We start from the raw sequence: 24821 nt of genomic DNA on the forward strand, positions 1-24821 counted from the left end.
GACGTGTACTGAAACGCAGTCATCTTGGATGACTCATTCCCAGTTCCTTATTCTGATTTACAAGCTAAATGGAATGCAGCATTACAGCAACTGCCCGGACATAAGTTACGATAATGAATACATTTCTTAGAGAGGTTAGTGGCTTTCGAGAAAACCCGGTTTGATTGTACACTGTATAGATGCAAATAAACCAACTTGGAGTGAACACTGCTCAATCTCGGGGATTGTGGGTCCTCGTTACTCATGGTGGTTTCTCATGTTTTGTCAGGTAGCAACAGTGATCAATTTAATGGGAAGATACTTATTATGGAAAAATGGAAAGTTATCCCAATTAATGACAAAATATAATCAATAAAAAAAACGTACCAATTTTGTTGAACCAGAAACCCCACTTTCCATGTTGGGCCATAAGAGAGAGAACCGTTTCATTTCCTTTAGGACCTACAGAAGAAAGACAAACAGACCAACATTCAGAGGAAAAATAATAGCTGCTACAAACCAAGAAGCTGAACAACAAAGAATTAAAAAAGAAGGGGAAAATGAAGTTTAAAGAAAAAATGTTTTCTAAACATTAAATAAGTTAATATTTCTATTGTTCCTACTTTTAAATTGTGAGGGTTTGACGCTTTTAATATCTTAAGGTTTTAGACTGTTAGACAAACAAAACAAGCCATTTGACTACATCAACTTGAGCTCCTGAAATCATTAGGCTACAGCTAACTATTCTTTATATTATTGATTAACATGCCAATTATTTTCTAGATTAATCATTTTGTTTATAAAATGTGAGAAGAAATGTAAACATGTCCATCCCAGTTTCACAAAGTCTAATTTTCTAAATGTCTTGTTTTGGCAGTCCGAAACCCAAAGATTCCATTTAATACAAGAGGAGAGGTTGAAAAAGCCTTTTCTGCTATGTTTGCATGAAAAATTACTTTTACCATTAAACCATTACCATAATAGATGCCGATATTTTTTTGTTGATACGATTTATCAATAAGTCAGCTAATCGTTGCAGCTCTTCAAATTGTAAAAGGCATTTTTAACTTATTTAGGGGCCAAATGATTAATCAAGATTGAGGAATATGAATTGACAGGTTAATTAATAATCAATCATCATTATCGGCAACAGCTCTCGGCAACAGATAAAAATGTTACAAACAAGTGTGAATCATCAGGGTTCTGTTAAACTCTATTTAACCTGGTTTATTTGAATAAGTAATCAGATATATAAATCAATCACCAATCCTCATTATGAGAGCGCAGGTTACAAATTATGTGCAGTCCATACACGTGGATAAAACGAACGAACGAATGTAATAAAAAAAAAAAAAACATAAATATAAATATTCAGTTTACTGTTATAGATAACAAAATAGCGGCAAATCCTTACCTTTGACTCATATTGTGTGTGTATATATATATATATATATATATATATATACACATACACATACATACATACACAGTAACCATATGGTTAATAAAAGTTCACCCACCGCCAACACAAGTTTTTTAAGATATCTGAGTTGGTATGTGCTTGTTATTATCAATTTAGTCAAGAATATTGTGTATCATGATGTATAATTTATGATTTTATCATGATATGCTTCCATTGAAATTATCATGTTTAATTTGTGCCCAGCTCTTCTAATTAGTTATCTTACTGTTTTACTGCTGTCACTTTCATCTCTAAAAAGTAAATATTAAACCATCTGATTTAACTTTTCAGCGGTTGAGAGGAGTCTGTTTTATTTTTTCTTACCGTTCAGGATGACTTTGAGCCCAACACTCAGCTTTTTCCCTGCTCCCTGGCCCACAGTTGGCATCTTGGATAACAACTCTCCCTTCTTGTTAAGAATTTCAACTTTGAGTGGCCCTGAAATGATGTGGGAAAAGGACATTATTTTAAACATTACCATGTCGTCATCATTACCAATGACCGGTATGTGTCAAACGGTGTGGTGTGCAAACAATGGCGCAGTTTACCAAATGGAGTCCCAGCTGGACGAGCAGCATTTAGTGGCCAGGGGTTACTTTCTGGCCAATCCACTTTCAGAAGATCTGGAAGCCTGACACAAAAAAATACAATTAACTCGAGCAGATGAAGCCTCAGACTTCTACCTCACGTCTGGTCAGGACAAGCAGATGAGGTGGAGGAAACACAATTTACTTCAAACACATTCATTACCACTGAATCATATTTAAAAAATGGGATATAGAGTGCTGCAGGGATGATATATATTTGTCAACATCGCCCTGGTTACTTCGACAAAAAGCCAATGAGATTTTTCCATTTGATTTTGGATTATTGCAGAAAATAAGCTCTGTGACAAACATTTTGAACCTTAAACAGTTTGTTAAGCATGATAATCTTCACAAACAAACACCACTTTTTGATTTTTTTTTTAAATCAGAAATGCACTGCCAGAGATAAAAAGCTTAAGATATTTTGTTATAAGCAAACTAATGCATGACTTCACATCATCACAACTAAGCTAAAGACAAACCCATTTCCGGGTTTTAGGACTCGTTCTTATTGAGAGGATTGTGCTGTTTAAAGCTATATATGGTGGTCTTTCTTCGCGTTAAAAATACATTGTAAAAAACCCATATTAGATCCTAGGAGTATGAGAGCATTTTCAGAGCTTACTTGGCGAAGTCATTGTCAATGTTGTTCTGGATGGCTGCATCAGTGGCGGTCTTGTCAATCTTGGAAATGGCTATGGTCTTTATCTTGTCGTAAAATGCTTTGGGTTCCTGGAAACATGTTTAATTATCAATATCAGGCTCCATGAAAAAAATAAAAACTTTAACATCATTCCCAGGTTTAGAAGAGAAGAGATTCAACATCAAGTTTCCTGCAACATAAAAAGCTTGCACGAGGAGATTTTTCTGTAGTGAGCAGTTTAATGTTGCACGATAAAAAGAAAGAACTGACATGCAAGAAAAGACTCATGTGAGTCACATTTTGATCACAACTCCATAATTCCCTCCTTACCAGAACCACTTCAACCTCTCCTCCTGTGGCAAAGACACTGCCGTCATGTTTTCCGTACAGCAAGAAACGAACCACATGACCATGAATAATGGGCACCGTTTTCTGAGACTTCACCTGTATGAAGAAGTGTGCAGGCATCAGTATAAAATACAGAACAATCGGAACATATACCACTCAGAAAAAAAACTAACAAGAAGATGCTCACAAGTTGGCCTGTTTGGTATATTTTGCCGTCCCATTCGATGGAGGAGAACACCGCCCAGGGATAATTTTTCTTAGTGGGCAGATCGTCCCGTGTTATGGTCTCCTTATAGCCAAAGAACTTTATTTGCTTGTCCCACTTCTCGTGGCAGTTTTTCAGCCACGCTGTAAAGTCCCTCTGAATGTTTCCTCTTTGTTTCTGTGGACATACACATTTAAACAGTTCAGCAACACATGGTGGTTCTTCTAGTTTTCAAAGTAAAACAAACGGACCAAAGCTGCATCCAAATTAAGATTTTTGCCCACTAGGAGATAGAAAGATAGATGTTCTACTGATGATCTGTCATATTTGCCTAATTACCCATCAACCAGACAGGACAACATAGGCCTACTTATGGACTCAATAGCGCACCACAATAAGTTACTGAACATTTCCTGTTTTCAGTTTTTTTGCGTATGATCAGGGAGGAGAGGAACTCTAGAACTGTTATTTTCCTGTCGACGTTTGCAACAATAAATATCAACAACATCAACAGCAATAAAATAATCAGCATGTAACTTTTGATGCACTAATCCATCTTAAAAAAATACTGTATATCCACATCTCATTTAGGTGCGTTCTACAAAGGACAATTCTTGCATGCTGTTATTTGTTCTAAACATCAAAAAAAGGTGCATTCCTATAAGATCACCTGTGAATTAACAATGCGTGTGAAGAAGGTGCCCTTCTGCTTTAGCTTTAGCTCCAGGTCCATGAAGGTCAGCTTGTTTGTGGTGACCTGGAATTTGTCGTCACTGAAAAGCGCTCCTGAAAGTCGACTGTAACACTCTGCAAGCTCCTTTGTTCCTCTATTCGGAGAACACCAGTCAAACCTGTCACAAATGGACGGCAAAAATGAAAGAAAAATCAACCGCCGGGGTGTTTCTTTGATAAATTCAGTTAGAGTTGCTTTCATGCCGATAGATAGATAGATAGATAGATAGATAGATAGATAGATAGATAGATAGATAGATAGATAGATAGATAGATAGATAGATAGATAGATAGATAGATAGATAGATAGATAGATAAGCAGGGAGTTGTTAAGGCTAGCTGAGCAAAGTTTTTAACAATACTAGAGCAAGACTAGGGAGTCCACGGCCAGGCTAGGGGTTCTGTGAGGCTGTAGCTAGGCATAGCGGTCAGCATGCTTACATTCTGATTTTTAGCAGGTATGATGTTTACCATGTTTTCTAATTACCATTAAACAGAGCTCCTGGTATGATGTCATTAGTTAGGTACAGGACAAATTGAGCTTGGACTTGATGATGAAAAGTTAAGGGATTACCAAAGTTATATAAACTTATATTTCATCCTCTGGGAAACATGGCTGTATGTACTAAATGTCCATTCAATCAATTTGAGATATTTCACTAAAAACCAATAATGTGAACCTCATGGTGGCGCTAGAGGAAAAGTTGGGGGATCACCAAAGTCATTCGGATACATTGTCTGGGAACTATGAAAATCTGTGCAAAATTTCAAAGCAATCTATCAAAACGTTGTTGAGATATTTAGTCTGGACCAAAGTGGTGGACCAACTAACTGATTGACATCACTATCTGTAAAGCCACGCGGCTAGCATTGGTACAAACCTGTCTACCGGCACCCATTAAACCTCACAAATAGACACATTATATGTTGTTTGTGTAATTCATACAAAAAAGGTAAATGTAAAAAAAACATGGATTTTCGGTTTTACAACTTCCCAGAGTCTCTGCTGGTTGCTCCACTGTGATTATTAGCGGGTTCTACCTGCCTCCAGTCTTTGTGCTAAGCTAAGTTAACCTTCTGCTAGCTCTAGCTCATATTTATTGTAGTGACACAAGAGTCTTATCAATTTTGTCCTCTGACTATCGGCTAAAAGGCAAATAAGCGTATTACCCCAAATGTTGAGCTGTTCATCTCAATTGTATAACTCTTGCATCAAGGGTAGTCGAAATGTATAAACCTTTACAACCTTTACAGGAATTAAGTTACTTCTTATTCTTTTTAACTGAAATTGGAAAGAATTGTGTAACAAAACAGTTAGAGTATTTACTCATGCACTTTGGTGTAAGGTATAAGCCGTCCATTCCAGAAACAGTCAAATATCGGCTTCTTCCCTCTCGCCTGATGCCGGGCTCCAGACTCGATATCGTCATCATCATCAACAGAGGCTGATAAACAAAAGGAGCAAAATGAGATGGGCAGTTTAAAAAGAAGAATTTGTCATATTTTTAATGAAGTATATTCAATATTTTTGAGTTAGAACACCTTGCAGAGCATCGGGGTCTTCGGGGTAAGTCTCACTGTCATAGAGGAAGGGATGATACCGAATGACTCCCTCCACTGTGCCGTCGTCTTCGGTTACGGCCTTGAACTCGAACGTGTCCACGGAGGTGTTTATGTACAGAGTCTGCATGTCGTTGTCAACTTCCCTTAGATTCAGCGCACGGGGAATTCTGGGAGGCTTCTCGCGCAAAGTGATCTGTTTAAAAAAGGAGTCATGTGATAGCATTAGGTGGGACTGCATTAACACATTAGCAGGAAAGAGAAGTAGAAGTCAGTCTTGACAAGAATTGAAACCTTTTAAGACCCGCAGCCTCACCTGAATCTCGATTTTAGGTAGATGATCCGAGTTTGAAGAGCAGCTAAGCATTTCCTTTCCATTGACTCCATGAATGTAATAGTGATAAATGTGGCTGAAATATGGACAAAACAGCACTTTTTTTTTTTTTTTTTTTACATGAAAATGAATCAAAGATAAACATGCATATCGGATGGTGTTGGTGAATGAACTCACGCTAGCTGTCTGGTCCACAAACCAAAATCTTGTTTCAAAAAGGCGATATGCTCAGGTAAGACTCCTGTGATGACCACGGCTGTGAAGCTTTCCTTCCCAGATTCCTCAGCGATGAGGGAACGGAGGCAGCGTCCATCCTCTTTACGCACATGTGAAGAGTCACCGGGCTGCAGGAGGAGGATGAGACATCATACAGAGGACAGACAACAGAGAATAGAAGAGCAGCGGTCATTAAATGGGGTTGTGTCTGTCAGAAATTCTGAAAAACATAATGCACAGCCGACTATAGCACAGGTGGATCAATTATTATGGAAATACTGCGACTTTATTCATGTAATAATCTCACTTTTTTTATTCACAGAATATCAGAGAACACAGATACACGGGTTATGTTTTGATTGAGCAGAATGTCTTCAACATGAGCAGAATGTCTTGCTGAAAAATATACATTACTTATTAAAGTTGGTGCATGAAAACTCACAAGAATGTAGAAAATGAGTATATAAGAAGTGTGTTCAAAAGAAGCCCACTCCCAATTGTGAATTAAAATCCCTTTGTTTTTTAAGTTACAAATGAGCATTTACTTAATCTGAACATAGATTTACCTTCCTGTTTTTAATGGAAGCGCTGTAAATATCCTTTTTCTCCTTCTCTCTTCTCTCAAACTCCTCTTTTGACAGAAGCAGCTCATGAACATCTGGAGAGCCAACTGGTTTAGTAATCATCTAAAAAAACAAGGAAAAAACAATTTATGGTTATTTTTGGCAAACTCATTTGAATGAGGTCAGCCTGGCGAAGCAGAATATATTAGGGGCAATATGACATCATCGGAAAAGGTGTTGTGTTGGCCAATCAAATACATGCAAGAGCACATCCCTGGTAGATTGATTTTTTTAATGTGAATGCCGAATTTCCACTGTTAACCTCTGGATTGTCACAACAGAAGATCAAATAAATGTCACCGTGATAACTTTCTAAAGTTAAAAGTTTTATAAACCAAAACATAAAAGATAAAAGAAGAATACATGGGCTCCATTAGTATTCCTCTTCATGGCAGTCTTTGTTACTGTTTGTGGGAGTTTTGCACTCTTAACTACTTCATAGAAGGCATACCCTGGTAGAGTCTCCGATGTAGAAAACAGCCTGTTTTCCTCCAACTCCAAAGTAGGATATGTCACTGTTGAGGCTCCGACGGACAGGATTAGGCCGAACATACCCCTCTTGCTGACTGTAGTGATGAAAAACAAGAAAAAAACAGATGTATAATCACATTTTTGGCATTTAAAACTAAAAGATAAAACATTAGAAGCAAACCTTAGACAATAATGGCTAAACTGAAGCTAAAAGGTAAAGCACACGAACCCTCCAACTGTGACATCTTCCCTGGTGAACTTAGAGAGTCTGTACACTGCCCAGTTCTTGAGCTGCTTAGAGGTCATCCCACACCCATTATCCAAGACAATCACTGTAGGTTTCCCGAGAGTTTCATCAAACACCTGGACATCAGAGAGAGAAGGACAGACGCCATGGCAGATTTAGATAAAACAGAAGGCACGGTGCGTAAAAGGTAAATATTTGGTGATCAAATCATATGCAAATGCATAACCAACCATCCGTATCTCTATTGTCCTCACTCCCGTGTTTCTAGCTGTGGCCGAAAGGGAGTTGTCGATCAGCTCAGCGAATGCGTATGCTGGGAAAAACAATAAAAAGTTATGATGCAGCCAAATGTCAATGTCCATTTCAAGTATACTACTTTCATTATACAAGAACTTACGCAGTGATTTCTGGCCCTCGCTGGCGTAGTACTCATACAAGCCCCCCCGGATCAACGTATCATAATGAGGCTCAAACTTGATGAGCTCATCCGTTGCCACTGCCAGAGCTTGGTTCTCCCGCTGCAACAAGTGGAGGGTGCTGCCATCCTGGAGCTGCCCTACAATGAAAAATATCAACCATTTTAACTGTCTTGTGTATAGTCCTATAAATACCGGCTTATAAAATGAAAAAAATATATCTAAATCTTTATATTCTGATGATATCTATTATATGTACATAACTCGGAAAGCCAAACCGGTTAACCAGGTTTTAACGGCTGTGCTAACATTTGTGCTAAAAAAAGGTCGCACCCACACACACCCTGTCTAAATAGAGGTTTAATAAATAGCTTGATTTTCTAAGCTTTCATTTATGGTAGGATATTGTTTACTTTTGCACCAACAAGGATTTATATACTCACTGAATTTGTCAAAATCCAGGACTATTCGGTCCGTTGTGGCCAGCACATATGTTTCATGTGGATGGATTGCAAATTTCTGTAACAAAATGACAAAAGTGAGAGTTGGATCTTTATTACAGCTGAAACATTCATTGATTAGTCAATAAACAGAAAATGTAGAGGCAACTTTTGCAAGCCATTTTCAACCATTATAAACCCATCTCCATTCTGCCTGCTATATCAAAAGCACTTGAGCACTGAACTAGTCCATTTAAAAGATATGCAGTACCAGTCAAAAGTTTGGACACACCTTACTCATTCAATGGTTTTTCTTTATTTTTCTTTCTATTTTTTTTTCTCTACATTGTAGATTAATATTGAAGACATCCAAACTATGAAGGAACACATATGGAATTATGTGGTAAACAAACAAATGCTCAACAAACCAGAATATGTTTTTATATTTTAGCTTCTTCAAAGTAGTTGAATGAGAAGATGTATCCAAACTTTTGACTGGTACTGTATATTTATTGGTTTTATACATTTAACACAATTTACATACATAAATGAACCTTCCCCCAACCTGAACATATGGCAGTATATAAAATAACAATAAATAATACAAATATCACTTGAAAATAAATAAATGGCTAAATTATACAGTACCAGTCAAAAGTTTGGACACACCTTACTCATTCAATGGTTTTTCTTTATTTTTATTTTTTTCTACATTGTAGATTAATATTGAAGACATCCAAACTATGAAGGAACACATATGGAATTATGTGGTAAACAAACAAATGCTCAACAAACCAGAATATGACTCTTCAAAGTAGTTGAATGAGAAGGTGTGTCCAAACTTTTGACTGGTACTGTATATATATATACAATATTTTATTTTTTATATATATATATATATATATATATTTTATTTATTTATATATATATATATATATACAGTACCAGTCAAAAGGTTGGACACACCTTCTCATTCAATGTTTTTTCTTTATTTTTCTTTTTTTCTACATTGTAGATTAATATTGAAGACATCCAAACTATGAAGGAACACATATGGAATTATGTGGTAAACAACCAAATGCTCAACAAACCAGAATATGTTTTATATTTTACATTCTTCAAAGTAGTTGAATGAGAAGATGTGTCCAAACTTTTGACTGGTACTGTACAGAACATATCAACAATGAGTTTAGTATGGGTTTAGAGACAAAAATATTCAATATATATATAAGGTGCAATGCACATTTCATGTATGGCCAAACACAGGAAGGACTTTGTACTTAAGTGCAGCAATCAACTTGGTTATATAATGTAACGTTTCTGGTGTCTTGTTAGAAACAAGTTGCAACATTACCCTTTGCAGAAGTTCAAGAAAGCCATTGAAGTCCAGACCAGTCGTGTCCAGACAATGCGTCCTGAGTTTCTCTTTCTTTTCGGAGCGACGGTCGTGGACAGTGACCCTCCTGCGGGCTCCCCCTCGCTCCATGGAGGCTGTGCAGTATACCCCGAGTATGAACCATAGATAAGAGGCTCCGGCCCTTTAAATGATGCGTCCACACGTTTTCTATGGCAGCTCGTCAGGGACACACCTCATCCATTTCCGCGGAAACGAAACTGCATCATGTGCTGGTAGATGGAGCTGGTTTGAGCACTTTGGGGCTGCTGAATCGAAACCAATCGGGTTTGCTACAATGTCTGTAGTAGTCCGGAGCGCGCTGGGCTGCGTTGTGGACGCGCACTCATTCATTGGTCGTTGTTGCATCCGACTGGGAGATAATAATCAGAAGTCACGCATGAAGTGTAGCTTCAAAAAGCAATGCTTTCAGGTTATAGGAAGTCATTATAGTGTGAGTGCTGGCGCTGCTGCGGAGGTGGGAAACGCGGATATGTTGCAGAAAATAGACAAAGCTTCAAAGGTAAAAGCAGGGGCGCACACAGATGACTTAACAGCGACAACTGCTGGTCCTACAACTGTATTCACTCACACCAGACTGTATTCACTCACACCAGACTATTCACTCACACTAAACTAAACTATTCACTCACACCAGACTATTCACTCACACACCAAACTATTCACTCACACCAAACTGTATTCACTCACACCAGACTATTCACTCACACCAAACTATTCACTCACACCAGACTATTCACTCACACCAGACTGTATTCACTCACACCAGACTGTATTCACTCACTATTCACTCACACACCAGACTATTCACTCACACTAAACTGTATTCATTCACACCAAACTATTCACCAAACTATTCACTCACACCAAACTGTATTCACTCACACCAAACTATTCACTCACACCAGACTATTCACTCACACCAAACTATTCACTCACACCAGACTATTCACTCACACCAAACTATTCACTCACACCAAACTATTCACTCACACCAGACTATTCACTCACACACCAAACTATTCACTCACACCAGACTATTCACTCACACCAAACTATTCACTCACACCAAACTATTCACTCACACCAGACTATTCACTCACACCAGACTGTATTCACTCACACCAAACTATTCACTCACACCAAACTGTAATAACATGTGGATAACATGTCATTTGTGTAATGCAGCACTAATGTTGTTTAGATTCCCTAAACAAAGCTAAACTAGTGCTGTTGTAGTGTATTCTATCATATTCTGCTATCCCTTGCTGTAATGAGGCCATGAAGTTGTTGCATGCTGTGTGATGTTAAGAGCCTGGGTTCTTAGGAGCTGCCCTAATAATGACCTCATGACCAACATATGGCATGACAGCCTTGTTCATTGTGGTGTTTACACAGATGGAGGATACTAGGATCTCAGGAACGTATTCCAAAAAGTGTATGTTTCGAGGTGTCTGAATGATGTATGTACTGCTCAACATGTGTTTTGCCTTTGCGCACATTGAAGGGATGCACAGCACAGATACAAGTTCAGACTGAAGGCTGAGGGCCTCAGTCCGTGCTGAATCTCTGTATGGGCTCCATTCTGAGCAGAATGACTTCAGATGCATTGATTTAATGAAGAAATTGTTGAAACTGCATCAACGGACCTGGACATCTTCCTTCATCCTTTGATATCAAATTATATACTACACTCACAAAAATGACTTTACAGCAACAGCTGCTGGTCCTCAAACTGCATTCACTCACACCACACTGTGTAATGACATGTGGAGTAACATTACATTTATGTAATGCAGCACTAATGTTTAGATTCCCTAAACAAACGCGTAAACAAAGCTAAACTAGTGCTGTCCTTATTCCTTCAGATATTATTATTTTTCCATCCCATCTTAATTTAACCTCTCATAATACCACAATACATATATTTCAACAACAACAACAAAAACTTTTATTAAGGAAGATTTATCATTTCTATTTCTATTTTAAACTATTTGTAATGAAATTATTTGTTAATTGGAAATTCTCTAAGCAAAAAAAATCCATGAATGAATATCTACTATCTGTGAAACAAAAACGATTTAATGATTTAATATCAATTTGACTTCCAGAAAAGGAAACGAAAACACAGTGAACTCAACCAGGGGGAGATTGATTCTCAGGCCTTCCATGAGAAGGTAGGTTGAATCTCATTTATCTTCCGAAAGAGTTTTGTGCCGGAGTAGAAGTTTAATATCTTTAAGTACAGTACTTAAGTAAATGTACTTAATAGCATCCCACCAATGATGATCATTGCACATTTCCTAATTCTCCTTCTCCTAAATGATTATGTATAATATTATACTGTGTGTTAATGCAGATCAGGTCCGTTGTCCTTGAGGGAACCAAGTCCTTGGTGGATTCTGCCCGACCTCTCGGATATCTAAACGGCGTGCCAGACGCAGTGAAAGAGCCTCTTCCCTCTCAGGAGTGCAGCCTCGCTGCTCTTTGTGAAATGGCCAAAGAGCTTCCTCTAGTGGACGAGGAGGAGCAGGAGGAGTGCGTGCAGCTACTTGTTGCTGAAGATGGCTCTGCGTCACATGTTGACTTGTTCTCTCGGGTAACAGAGAACAGGGAGGACTGGGCTACGGCGGTCACACTGATGGGAGAGGAATATGTAATACCACCACACACTGCCTTCCTGCTGTCTGATTTCACAAGAATACAACCCCTAGTCCACTGTGAGTACAATGTTGGGAACTGAGGAATGTGTCAAGGTTTTCCAGGCCATCTGGAGCCGATTTAACAACATTTCTCAAAGTTGTTGTCACTGCACAATTTGTGATGACTTCTTTTCTACTTATCTTTTCTATATCACTGTAAATAATTCTAGCATGACTCAGTGTGTTTCTCAGGAGAGAGTATACTAGTTTTCTGCCCAGTCTGACATTGTTTACTAAAGCTGCTTATTCTTCACACAGATGGAAAAAGATTTGACTTAATAGTTATGGACCCACCGTGGGAAAACAAGTCTGTGAAAAGGAGTCGCAGGTAACTTGGGTGTGTGTGTGTTTGTATATATATATATATATATATATATATATATATACATATAATAAAATGATTAAACTAAGAGTCTACAGCCATGGTAGAAGCCCTGTGAGGTTGTTAAAGTAAAGGGATCAACAGACTTATATTACAATTCATCCTGAGGTAAACATTAATATCTGAACCAAATTTATTAGTGCAAAAATGTAGTTAAGTTAAAAAATCTGTTAAAAATATATATATATATATATATATATATATATATATATATATATATATATATATATATATATATATTGGGAGCATGGCTAGAAATTAAAAAAAAATAATTGTAACAGATTTATTTTTCTTTCTTATCTCTTTTAATTACCAGGGTGATAATAATAATTGGGATCCACTGCCGTAGACCATACACAACACGTAGAAATACATTTGTGCAAAAAGCAATCATTAAAGTAGTTCAATAATGTAATTATCTGGACTTATTTGTAGTTTTTAAGAATGAGAGAAAAGATATCATGTTGAATTTACAACTCATAACATTTAAATCTATTCTCTCAATAAAGGTACAGTTCCTTGCCCTCGACCCAGCTGAAACGGCTCCCTATACCAAAACTGGCATCCCCCAACTGTTTAGTGGTCACCTGGGTCACGAACCGGCCCAGCCACCTGCGTTTTGTCCGTGATGAGCTGTATCCACACTGGGGGTAGAAGTTGTGGCCGAATGGTTCTGGGTCAAGGTACAAAAACTTCGAATAGATACAGCTCTCAATCATGATCATCTGACTTACTGGAGTTATTCCAGATGTTTTACTCTTCTTCTTTTTTTCCTCAGGTGACCACATCTGGAGAGTTTGTGTTTCCACTAGATTCACATCATAAGAAGCCATATGAAGTGCTGGTGCTGGGCCGATATCGCTCCACTGCAGATAACGCCACAAGGTGCGAAATCTTTGACTTCTCTGTGTCACTTTTCATACTGTTTATGCCATAACAATTAAATGGAATACATTTGTTCAACCACTTTCAGCTCTTCAGGGACATCAGAGGTTCCCGTGGAGGACCAGCGTTTGATTGTCAGCGTCCCATCAGCTCTCCACTCCCAGAAGCCTTCACTCTCAGGTAAATTGCAGAACATAAAAAGTACTGTTGTGTTTTTCCTTGCCACCAGAGGGCAATGCTGCAACATCAGAGATTGTTATCTCGCTTTACAGCCTCGGTGATAAGTCCAACATCGTACTAAAGGTACGCTGGTATTTAATATGCACCATTTAGATTTTTATTCCATGTCAGCCAACAACAACAGTTACTACACGCGAAATGATCACTGCAGTGCGTTTTTAATGAGAAATGGAAACCCTAAAGTAATAAATGATTATCATTTTATTTTAAGTTATGCAAGTAGAAATGTCATACTTTTTAAATGGTTAACCCGAGGAGAAAAAAACTTTTCAAACAGAACATGCAGTGTTGCATAAGAACAGGAGGAATCCTCAACCCATGACAGGTTTGCTTTGTCAGAGTGGGTACTTCTGCTGCTCCGATTTAATCAAATTTGTCCCATCTGCACTGGTGTTTGTGGTGTTGCAGGACTTGACTTCCAACATGGCCTCCGCTACTTAGAATCGATGTAAAACCTTGACAATGAATATGAAGGGCCGATGAATAAGAGAGGCTTGACGTCATGTCCCTCCCTCTCAGGGGAATGCGATTTATTGTGCAGTATGGAGAGCAAAACACAGCCAGTGTTTGCCGGCGCTCTTTCAGCAGCAGAGAAAAGCGGCTGGACATTTAAAAAAAAAAAACCAAACACTGATCTAGATCATAATGGCGGCGTTGTGGAGCTGTGATACCAAAGAGTTTATGTGGATTAGGATACAGATTGTGTTCATGGCCAAGCCTCTCTGCAGGTTTAATCAGAACTGGTTTGTTTATTCCGGCTGCCTTAGTTGCTGTTGTAGAGGTATTTTTATAGTATGAAATGCAGGCACCTTAATTAGACTAATAAGCACGAAAAAATACTACTATTAAAATGACATAATGAGCAGCATCTGTAACTGTGGTGTGGCTCAGTTGCATCTGTTTCAACTCCAGTTAGAGGCGAGAGACAGTGGGTGTGGCTCAAATCTGTGAGTGTAATAATTTCAAATTGCGGTGTGTCATGAAATATCAAAAGGGCTTGACCCAACTCTTGCAAAGCTGCCAATAGAAGCAGAACCGTTTATTTATTTAACTATTTGACAAGATAATTCAACACCTCCGAGAATGAAAGGTGGATTTCTTTTTCTTTTGTTCTCTCCTGCAATATATTATGCAACTGCCAGAAGTTAGACATTTCAAATATATCCCAAGACCTTTGGCATTAATAACCTGAGCCGTTTTACTTTCATCTCAAGCTTCCATCCCTGTTATTCTGCTGCACTTTGTCGAGAGTGTCAGATCTGTAAGAGCCAGTGGGCAGCATCAATGGTGTGAAGCCATAAACCCTCAAGTCTGCAGTGTTGAGAAACCCTGACCCACTTCTCCTCCCCTCTCAGATGGGGCTCCCATCATGGACACTTTTGGTTGCTATGGAGAGACATGGGACACCATTACAGATACAACACAACCTTGCCAGATGGTCAAGCTGCATAAAAAAAAAAGGGTTTGCACTTCTCTGAAAGATGAGACGTGTTTTTTTTATTAAATTAGGGCTCCCTACAACTTTAGATATTGTAAAAAAAAGTCCCTTCCCAACTCGCCATTATAATTTGTGGTTGAATATCTGTTCCTAATATTCCTAAAGCACGCTGTCCATTTTGTGTATTAGATTCATATCAAGATTAATATCAAGCTTGTTGTTCCAAGACTTGTCAACCCTGATGTTAAAAGTCCAATTACCTTTTGTGTTTTTTAGCTCTTACGAGACTGTGACACTGTAGTATTTCAGATGGTTGAAATCTGAGTGAACAGCTGTTTGCTCTGTTTTTGGTCTCCACCAACTCCTGAGGTAAATACCGGGCCCTTTAGCAGCTAAACGCTTCACTATGTTCACCAGTTAGTTGCTAACTTTTGACTATCTGACGCATGCTGCTGAGCAGGTAGTGTACAGAGTTTTTTTTCATTCAAAACGTCGAGATATGACACTGATGAAAATAAAACAATAGATTTAAAGACACTCCAATGCTCAGAAGAGCTGAAGGGAAACTGCAGAGTTTGGTGGTAAATATCGACAATAGTGACTCCTTTCACACTATTCATCATTTATTCATGTAAAAAATATAAATTAGAGCAGCTTTAAAGGCTTAGATAGACTCAGGCGGATAACGCTAAATGCATTAGCATCAAAATTCAGATGGAGCCAAAAACAATATCCTGTGGGACTCCACATGTGTGCTGAAAATCAAAGTCATTGATTATATTGATTGAAACCTATTAAAAAGAGGGAAAGGAATGACATTTAAAAGAACAAACATTAAAATCAATGGCATCCTCTACTTCATCCAACCAAGTAAGGCAGAATATCTAAGAATGAATATGTTACTTGTCCAGAGAGTAGCTAAGAAATGCCTTTCTTTGCTTCAAGCCTCTCCCGGCAGAAGTTTCATAACACATTGTCCAATTTCAGAGTAAAGATGATAATTGGACCTTTTTATTCTCAGTTCAACTTTGAGAGCTGAGTCACCGTTTGAGGTTGAATTAGTCGGAGAGCTGCATGTTTGGCCTTTTCTTCTCCGTGACTCTGTCTCACTGACGTGCAGAGGAAGAGAAACCGGGAGGCAGGACTCCACATTGTGCAGGTTGGATCGGTTTTTGGGGATCAGGCTTTTGGGCTCATTAACTCCCTGAGTGTTGGCTGAGGCGAGTGTCAGGGTGGTTTGAGCATGCACAAGAGCAGACAGAATAGCACCGGGGCCAGAGGAAGTGAAACGTATCTGTCAGGTGTACCGCTCCCGGAATATCATCTCTTGTAGACTCAAGGTCACTAGCACATTGCAAAATGTGTGCTGTGCTGTGAAGGAGCTGGGCGGTTGCCAGTGCTGTCCTCTGCCTATTACAGAGTAACAAGCAAAGTGCCACCATTAGAAATGGAAGCAAGTCATCTTGGGGACCTGAATGTTTTGTGTTTCAGGGCCACTGCACCAGGAAGCCAGAAAAAAAGCTGCAATGTCAACTAATTGTCGAGTCATTTGAAGTTTTTAAATAATTTGTTGGTGTGTGTTCGGGGCCAGGAATTGTTCAGCATGTATCCTTTTAATCCTCCAGATACACACAAAGTATGCATTTCATGAAAAAAAGTGCCCTTGAGTCAAAAGCTCGTTTTAAGATCAGCATTAGTAGGCTTTAACCAGAGAGGGCAGTAAAACCCTGCTTTTTTTTAGCCTTAAAACAGCAAACCCAAGGCAGTAAGAATTGGTTGTTTATCAGGTGTCTAGGTGAAATTCACTGTCGCCATGTTTAGTCTGCAGTTTGCACATCATTTACATTCTAACATCAGGGCACAGACACAATGCACAGAGAGGGAGAGGAACTGAAGGTCAATGAGAGCTTTATTTTTCACCCCAGAGAGGGTTGAACCAGTCAATCATTCCTCTTCCTCCTCTCTGTCTTTCTGTAGAGGTGTTGAAGCCCCACGTCGGAGCTGAAGCCGAGTGCTTGGAGCTGTTTGCCCGAAGTCTTCAACCTGGATGGACCAGCTGGGGCAACGAAGTGCTCAAATTTCAGCACACGAGCTATTTCACCATGACCCCTACAGACGATGGAGCAGAGGTCCCTGAAGGCGACGCCGCAGACAAACCCACAGTCACACCGGTGTTAAGCTCACCTGGAGAATCATCATCATCTCCTCCTCCTCGTCGCTGTTCCACCACTGTGGACTAATGAAAGACCATTAGCACCTGTCACATCAGTATTTCTGTGTGTTTTCAATTAGGATTCAATGCCAGAACACTTCTATACAAGTTCCTTTTGATCTGCCATCTCGTGCCTGTGGGACCTTTGATTTTCAAAGGAGGGTGGGGGGTCTGGGTACATTTTTAAGGTAGTGAATCACAAGGCTGATGATGCATTTGGAGAGATGAAAGTGCATTTCTGTGCAGCTATGTTTTTAACGTCCCACACTGCATACAGATAAACACTCTGAGTTTATTTTTTTTTTGAGTAATCTTTTGGCGCAATATGTGTCTTAAGGATGATCAAAGTATTTCTATTTTTAACTCATTTTATGCTCTTTTGAACTGAATTTCAAAATGTTTCCCGTTCCTAATGAAAGAAACAGTTTCATATTGAATGCGTTTGCTTGAAGCTGTCCTTTTACAGAACTTTTGTAAATAAAGTTTTCACACCATGCTGCTGCATCACATCAAGGACGCCCAGTTACATAACGTGTCCACGAACTTTCCTTGTTTCCACTGAAAGACATACTCTCCCTGTGTGACACGTCTAAACGTCAGCAGAGCCATTAACCTACGTTTTCCCATCGGGTGGAGCCTCTAATGAGTCTGTGGTCTCCGGAGAGGAGAGGTGGTGTGGTGGTGCTGTCTTAAAAGCAGATGAGAATGAGTTACGACTACCGCAGCACAGTACACATCACAGCTAATGAAGCCAGAGTGTGACTCCAGCAGGGTCGTTTACACATTAGCTTGTCATGCTCTCTCCGTCTATCCAACACACACACACACACACACACACCAACACACCAGTCTATACATCGATTTCTCATCTGAAATCAAAGTTTTTTTCTTTACAGCCCAAACACTGTTTATAAGAAATGGACTGGTTTGTGGACTGTAATTTCGAAGCCTCAAGTTTGGCAATTCGGCCGTCGCCATCTTGTTTATTTGCAACCAGAAGCAAAATGAGTGGGTGGAGCAAAGTAAAACCGACAAGACAATTTTAGGTGACAAAAATATAAGATAGCCACGTCCTAAAGCACACCGTGCTTTGTTGTCTATTTTACGCTAAATGGGAACATCATTTTCTAAATGATCATCATGCTGTATTGAAGAAGACTTAAAATTATTGATTAAGACCAAAAACTTATGTTAACAATGTTTACTGAGGAAATAAATCAAGTAAGAAGTAGAGTCATTTTCTCATAGACTTCTATACAATCAGACTTCTTTTTGCAACCCCGATGGCTGCTGGAGAAAATGCAAGTTTAAGGCACTTTAAGGATTTACCTTTCAGACTCGGTTGCAGTCTGCTAAAACCTAACATACTCTCTATTGTGTCGTACTACATTAAAGGTACCCTGTTAAGTTTCCATTGTAAGTAAATATGGTTTTATTCATGGCCCAAAAACCTCATATATCTCAAAAGGTCCACTTACTTTTTTTTTTCTTTTTTTTTTACCAAAGTTTAACGTCACTGTTGTGGCTCCATGTAGAATATGAAATAGGATCTCACCTAAACCTGAAGGTCTTAGGTTTCAAAACGTGTTAGAAGATTGATTACGTATAAAACTTTACTGATGTGATTATGAACTATGTTATTATCTAAGCAATTAATCACTCCATTCAGTTGTTGTGTGTCACAAAGTGCAACAAAGGACATAACGCTCTTTCAGCCTTTCAATTTTCCTAGTTGCACAATAAACATATGTATGGTTTAAGGTTACTACAATAACAATTGAGAAAACAACATAACTGTTCAAAAGGATTCAAAAGTCGTAATGAAATGTCTTTTGCGAGACGGAGGTGGAGAGGTACTCAACAGTTCCAATCAGGTCGTCAAGGATATCTCGTTATTGTCTGTGTTTCCACGGAAACCAAAGGCAAATCAAGGAAAGTCATCACTCATCCTTGAATATTTCTCAGAAACAGTCCCTTTATGAAACACGCCATATGTAACTCGGGCGTTTGACGCATACTAAGCTGCCTGCGTGGTGCACTTTGCTCCCATTGGCCTTTCATTGACGACTTTCCACATTCTGCTCTTTCAAAACCTATTTACCGAGGCTCACACGCTTAACACTTGGCATTACGATTACAGTTGCCACATGCTGTGGAGAAGTCTGTATGGCTGATTTCCTCATGCATGAACTTCTCAGATATTAACTGAAATGCAATCATTACAGAGTCTACCTGAACTCTACCGTATCACAGTGTCACTGTCCCAGATATCCAACGATTTCCTCTCCCTTCTCATCGATGGCTTGTTTTTACTCTCTGAGTACGCACTCACGCTGTAAAAGCCTGCAATACGCTACAGAGTGATGTCACCGCGGTCATCATCTCTCTTCGAAAAGGCGCCACTGGATGGAGAGTGTCCTGTCAGAATCAAGATGAAGCACCACAGTGAAGACCTAGTCGTGCCTTCTTCCTCCATCTCCCCCCTCCTTTGTGTGAGTTTTGTGTTTAAATCACAGCTCTCCTATTTGACTTCACTGTCAACCAGCAGCAAAGGGTCTTGACCTCGAATTGTCAATCAGCTGAGCAACAGTTTGCTGTTTCACTTTGTGGTGACGAGATGGAGGACTAAGAAACTTTCTTTCAAAGCTATTACAGTTCCACCTAATGTGCTGTAAGAATTCTCCTAACCTCAAATTAAACCATCATGACATTGCTCTTAATTTTAAAAATCACGTGGCACCAATGTTTCCCACACCAATGATGCTTACTATTGTACAATTAAAAACTGCAGAAGTGTGAGGTTTAGTCCTATTCATCGGGGATCACATCAACCATTGGGATGTTTGCTTGTTTCAGCACGTTGGGGCACAGTTGAGATTTCATTTTATTTTTATTTTATTCCTGCTGTCAAACCAGCCGGTAACTTGTATGGACTTGTACTCCCCGTATGTTCAAGGAGATGTTGACAGATAGAATCTGATCTTGAGTCAGTTCTAAGAACATCATCAGATCCGTCTTGAAGGCTGAAGGCCTGTAATCAAGACAGACAATGAAATCAATTTCTATAAATAGTTGATAAACCTGCAGGGTTATGAGATTAATAATGATGAAGGAAAGAATAAAAAATACACATTTGTATTCAGCTGTTTTTGGACTTTTCTCTAATGTTCGCTTCTTCATCGTAGTATAAAAAATAACTATCTGTCGAATACATGTAGTGGAGTAAAAAGTGCAATATTTCCTTCTGAAATGTCGTGGACTATAAATATAAAGTCTGTTACAACCCTGCTCAAAGGCTGTCATATAAATGGGAGAAAAGACAAGTGTAAAAGTAATAAATAAGCACATTTATTCAAAGGATAGATAAACTAAACTAAACAAACATGGAGAATCAGTATAGTTGTATAAGTGCAGCGTTTGAATACATCTACTTGCTTTCCCTTACAGGCTGAGTAGAAGGCTAGTAATTGACTTTGACATGTAAGATTGGTTACATCTTACATGTCCCTTTAAATTTTATGACTTGCTCTCATTTTACGTTTGGGTAGTAAGAAAAAGATGTAAGTTTTGTTTCAAGATGACTGAGAGAAGGAATGTGTCATATCTTGTTGCTTTGATCAGATCAGACACTCTGCTTGTTGTACTTAAGTGACTGATTTTGTCCCTCCAGCGTGAAAGCCATCACAAGAGGCAGACATATTTCCCATGAATGAGAGAGTTGAAGAGAGAAATGTTGCAGTAAATAGTCGGACGCTTTGTCAACAACTCTGCTCACAGAGGGAAAAGCGAAGCCTTTGGTTTTCAGACAGCCGTGCAGCAAACTGGCAGCCATCACTGCTAGATCTCCCACAGGAGGCCGCGGGGGGATGAGAGAGATAATTATTTCCTAAGAGGTGCTGCTTCTCCTCGTCTGTTTCGATCCCTCGGCCCTGTCCGCTGCGCTGCCTTTGCCAGACGTACGCAGCTTTTCAACAACCACAATGAACGGACACTTAGTAGTTTAGTCAGTCAGCACCATCAGAGAGAATGTGAAATCTTAAGTTGAGTGTGCAGACGTAGAAACGATTCCCAGGGTGTACATTTATTAGGATCAACTCTGATGTTTGTGGTTGCAGCTCTAGTATGATGTTTGTGGTAAAAAGAAACACCAATATTCCTAACTGAGTGGTATCTTATTTTTCCTTTCTACAAGGTAGAAAGTCCAACAAAATAAGTAAAGATTAAAAGAAACTAGAGTTCTGATTTCTTCAAACTTTCTTTTTGTTAAAAACACAATATCACAGACACGTCTTGCTCCCTAACTCAGACTTTATTATTCATCAGCAGATATCCTAATATTATTTAATAATAGTGATTTTTTCTCTCTCACAGTTCTTATACAGACCCCATGTGCTTAGATTTTTCCCTCTGATACACATTCAACTGATAATTTCATCTCTTCAAAGGATTCATTTACCTCCAAATTTGAGATGAGAGGAATGAAAGCAAATGCTCTGCAGAATATCTTAAATGTATTCATGAGGATGTAGACGCTGGTAACATAATCTGATTTAACACAGCGTCATGTACTTTATGAAATGTTTCAAAGTCACCCAAGGGACAAGATATATCAGGCTGTCATTAAATATACATATGAAGCGAGGAGAAAGAGAGATGAGCATGTTTCGGCGCTAAATCGAGACACGAGCTCTTAATTTTACAAGACCACGTACTGCGGCTCGCAGATCTCACACTTTTACCCTGAATCAGTGATGAAAAGCCAGCTGGACTAATGTGTAACACAATGGGAACATCATCAAAGTTTACATTTTAAGTTAAGCATCAAATTCAAGAGGGAAAGGGCTTAAATGTTTACCAAATGATATATCTAACGTTTGTATCGTTTGCTAATATTCAATTATGTGAGTTCTGTTGACAAGTCTCTCTAACTTTTAAATATGTTGATCTGGCGTCATGGCGACTGCTTGAGGCTCATTTCATTGACAAACAAACTGATTTCTGTCATTTAATTCTGAGGATTTGTTGCAATTTTGCTGTTTTGTACGACCCAATCTTTTGGTTCAATGCCAAGTCTCTCATCTGTGTCATTTCCAGTTGCAGCAGGCAGCTGTTTTAACCTCAACCCACTGTATAATTCCTATCCAGCACCAATCAGCAGACAAACACAGTTAGAGACTAGCTGGATAACATATTAGAGCATCGACCTGCTAAAGAGTTGGTGACGATCAAAAGGGAGTTAACAGGGGATGTCAGTGCTAATGACAAATAGGAATTCCCCACTGATAGCCGAAAGCTAACAAGCTTCGAAACAGTGAAACACACACACATTGTGTCAGATAGAACCATAAACACACACACATCTTCTCCAGTAGTTTGATTTTCTGTCATTTTGTTCCACTGAATAACTGGTGCTGCATTGTAATGTTTTATTTACATCTTGGGGCTTCAGTTGTATTTTGATTTGCGTTAATTAGTCCTCCCTGTCAATGTTTGGGCTTCAGCTTCATGCTGCTCCCCTCTCGACACACATCCAAAGACATGCATGTGAGGTGGATGAAGACTCCTAATCGCCAACCTGTTTGAAAGTTAGCATTGTATTTTGGCTTTTAACTGGTCCAGGGTATTTTCCTGCATGCTGGGATGGGCTTCAGCTCCAGAGAAGTATATAAATGTCTATATTCCTGTGTTGAACATGGCTTCCTTCCTTCTCTTTGTCTGTTAATTTTGACAGTCGTTCTCCACATATTGACAGGAAGCTTAAAGCGAATATTTAAAATGTTGCACCTCCCTGCGCGGCTTTATAAGGAATATAAATGCGATTGAATCTAGTCCTTGCCTGCTTTTCCCCTGGGCTTCAAGAAAAAATATTAGAGACCCGTTCACATCAAGCTCATTTTCAGATTCTTTTCAGCGTTCTCGCTGTCAGCATTCAAAGTCAGCGAGGCCTAATGGCAGATGGACAGATGGACGGCTCCATCCATATTCATTCACCGGCTACCTCATGGCTCTCATGTACAGATCTGTCTGTCAGCAAGCAGCATGTGTCAGTGAGTCAATGAAAAGGTGTCAGAGAGAAAGAAAAAGGACTGTTTGAACATCCAAACAGGAGCAGCCAGTCCAAAATAGTCACTGAATGAGATAAATGGAGCGATGTTAGCAGCTTAGGTGTCAATATGGCTGACAGGTGGATGGCAGCGGGGTGGAAATCACTCTGCGCTACATTTACAAATGGTCTGGCTTTGTTAAACAGAAAGATTCGTGACAGCTCTCTTTTCCTGTCTGTTCTTACTCGGCTTGCTGTTGCTGTTTTTTTTCCATTTATGAACATACAAGGAGTAGTTCAGCACGAGCAAGAAGTCGTGGATAAATTTGTGAATGGGCAACTAACAAAACGGAAAAACCTTCTTCTGCAGTAAATTCCTCTCTTTGGCTCACTTTCCATAGGAGACACTTAATTATATTTGCTCAGGAAGCTTTTGATAAATATTACTTCTGCGTCAGCGACGGGTCATGTTGCATCACAATGAATGGACGGCCGCAGGGTGCTCCACTGTGAGAGGAGTAAACCAAAAAAGACGTTTTTAATTCCGTGGGAGGAAAATGAATCTATGCAAATTAATAAAATGCCAAAGGCTACTGTTTAATACAGACTGCAGAAGTGTGATCGGCAAGTTGAAATAATGATGTGGTTAAACAATGAGGACGTACTTTAAGAGAAGGAGTTGGGTAAAACATACACTGTAGGTTTTTAGAATCATGTGGTTTACTCCACTGATTGAGAGTAACGTGATGGTAATGTACACTGACAGAAACCGATGACTATATCTCTGCTCCAGCTCTCAAATGTAGGAGGGACAAAATGTCAAGAGGAAAAAGTTATTATAAACCAGAATATTCACTTTACAATCAGCAAAGTTGCAAATATCCCTTCCAAACAAGATTTATATAAAAAATATTTACCTTTTGTTTAATTCTATTGTTTTCCTCCTATACTCATTTCTCTATACTTGGTATTAGCACACCTTAACCTAACCTGGCAACCCCTTTGGTCTCCCCTATCTTAAATTGCCACGGCATCCAACATTTTTGCGAGGACCTGAACACAGATTGCGAGTCAGGCCTTTTCGCCCAGAATCAGCACCCAAAATGTGATTAGTTCAATGGTGGTGAGCTGAAGAAGCACAAAACCTCTCCTTCTTTGCCTGTCAAGGGTCCATGGGAGAGTGTCAATGCAGGCTGCCATATTGAAATCTTAACAAATGTATTATGAAAATATTCCCACAGC

The 24821-nt window shown here is 39.1% G+C and overlaps 2 protein-coding genes across 2 annotated transcripts in view; one reads left to right on the forward strand and one right to left on the reverse strand.

The window, feature by feature from the left end:
• The window catches only part of smchd1 (structural maintenance of chromosomes flexible hinge domain containing 1), a 22802-nt gene extending 13014 nt beyond the window's left edge, over positions 1–9788 (reverse strand). Inside the window, exons 1-18 of the mRNA XM_054622598.1 lie at positions 9618–9788; positions 8267–8342; positions 7805–7963; positions 7638–7720; positions 7390–7523; positions 7141–7255; positions 6633–6752; positions 6028–6194; positions 5833–5926; positions 5499–5712; positions 5284–5401; positions 3895–4075; positions 3207–3401; positions 3002–3115; positions 2654–2760; positions 1990–2072; positions 1766–1879; positions 367–441 (exon numbers count right to left, since the gene is read on the reverse strand). Coding sequence (XP_054478573.1) covers positions 367–441; positions 1766–1879; positions 1990–2072; positions 2654–2760; positions 3002–3115; positions 3207–3401; positions 3895–4075; positions 5284–5401; positions 5499–5712; positions 5833–5926; positions 6028–6194; positions 6633–6752; positions 7141–7255; positions 7390–7523; positions 7638–7720; positions 7805–7963; positions 8267–8342; positions 9618–9749 — 2281 coding nt within the window. The 5' untranslated portion in view covers positions 9750–9788. The remainder of the gene's footprint in view (positions 1–366; positions 442–1765; positions 1880–1989; positions 2073–2653; positions 2761–3001; positions 3116–3206; positions 3402–3894; positions 4076–5283; positions 5402–5498; positions 5713–5832; positions 5927–6027; positions 6195–6632; positions 6753–7140; positions 7256–7389; positions 7524–7637; positions 7721–7804; positions 7964–8266; positions 8343–9617) is intronic.
• On the forward strand, positions 9773–18051 carry mettl4 (methyltransferase 4, N6-adenosine). Its single transcript, XM_054622599.1, is given in 9 exon segments — positions 9773–10179; positions 11789–11854; positions 12037–12397; positions 12638–12707; positions 13271–13410; positions 13413–13444; positions 13540–13646; positions 13735–13826; positions 17302–18051. Coding segments are annotated over 9 exon segments (1503 nt in total). The 5' UTR covers positions 9773–9807; the 3' UTR covers positions 17565–18051.
• The last annotated feature ends 6770 nt before the right edge of the window (positions 18052–24821 follow it).

Source organism: Anoplopoma fimbria, chromosome 21 (genome assembly GCF_027596085.1).
Source record: "Anoplopoma fimbria isolate UVic2021 breed Golden Eagle Sablefish chromosome 21, Afim_UVic_2022, whole genome shotgun sequence".
NCBI classification, from domain to species: domain Eukaryota; kingdom Metazoa; phylum Chordata; class Actinopteri; order Perciformes; family Anoplopomatidae; genus Anoplopoma; species Anoplopoma fimbria.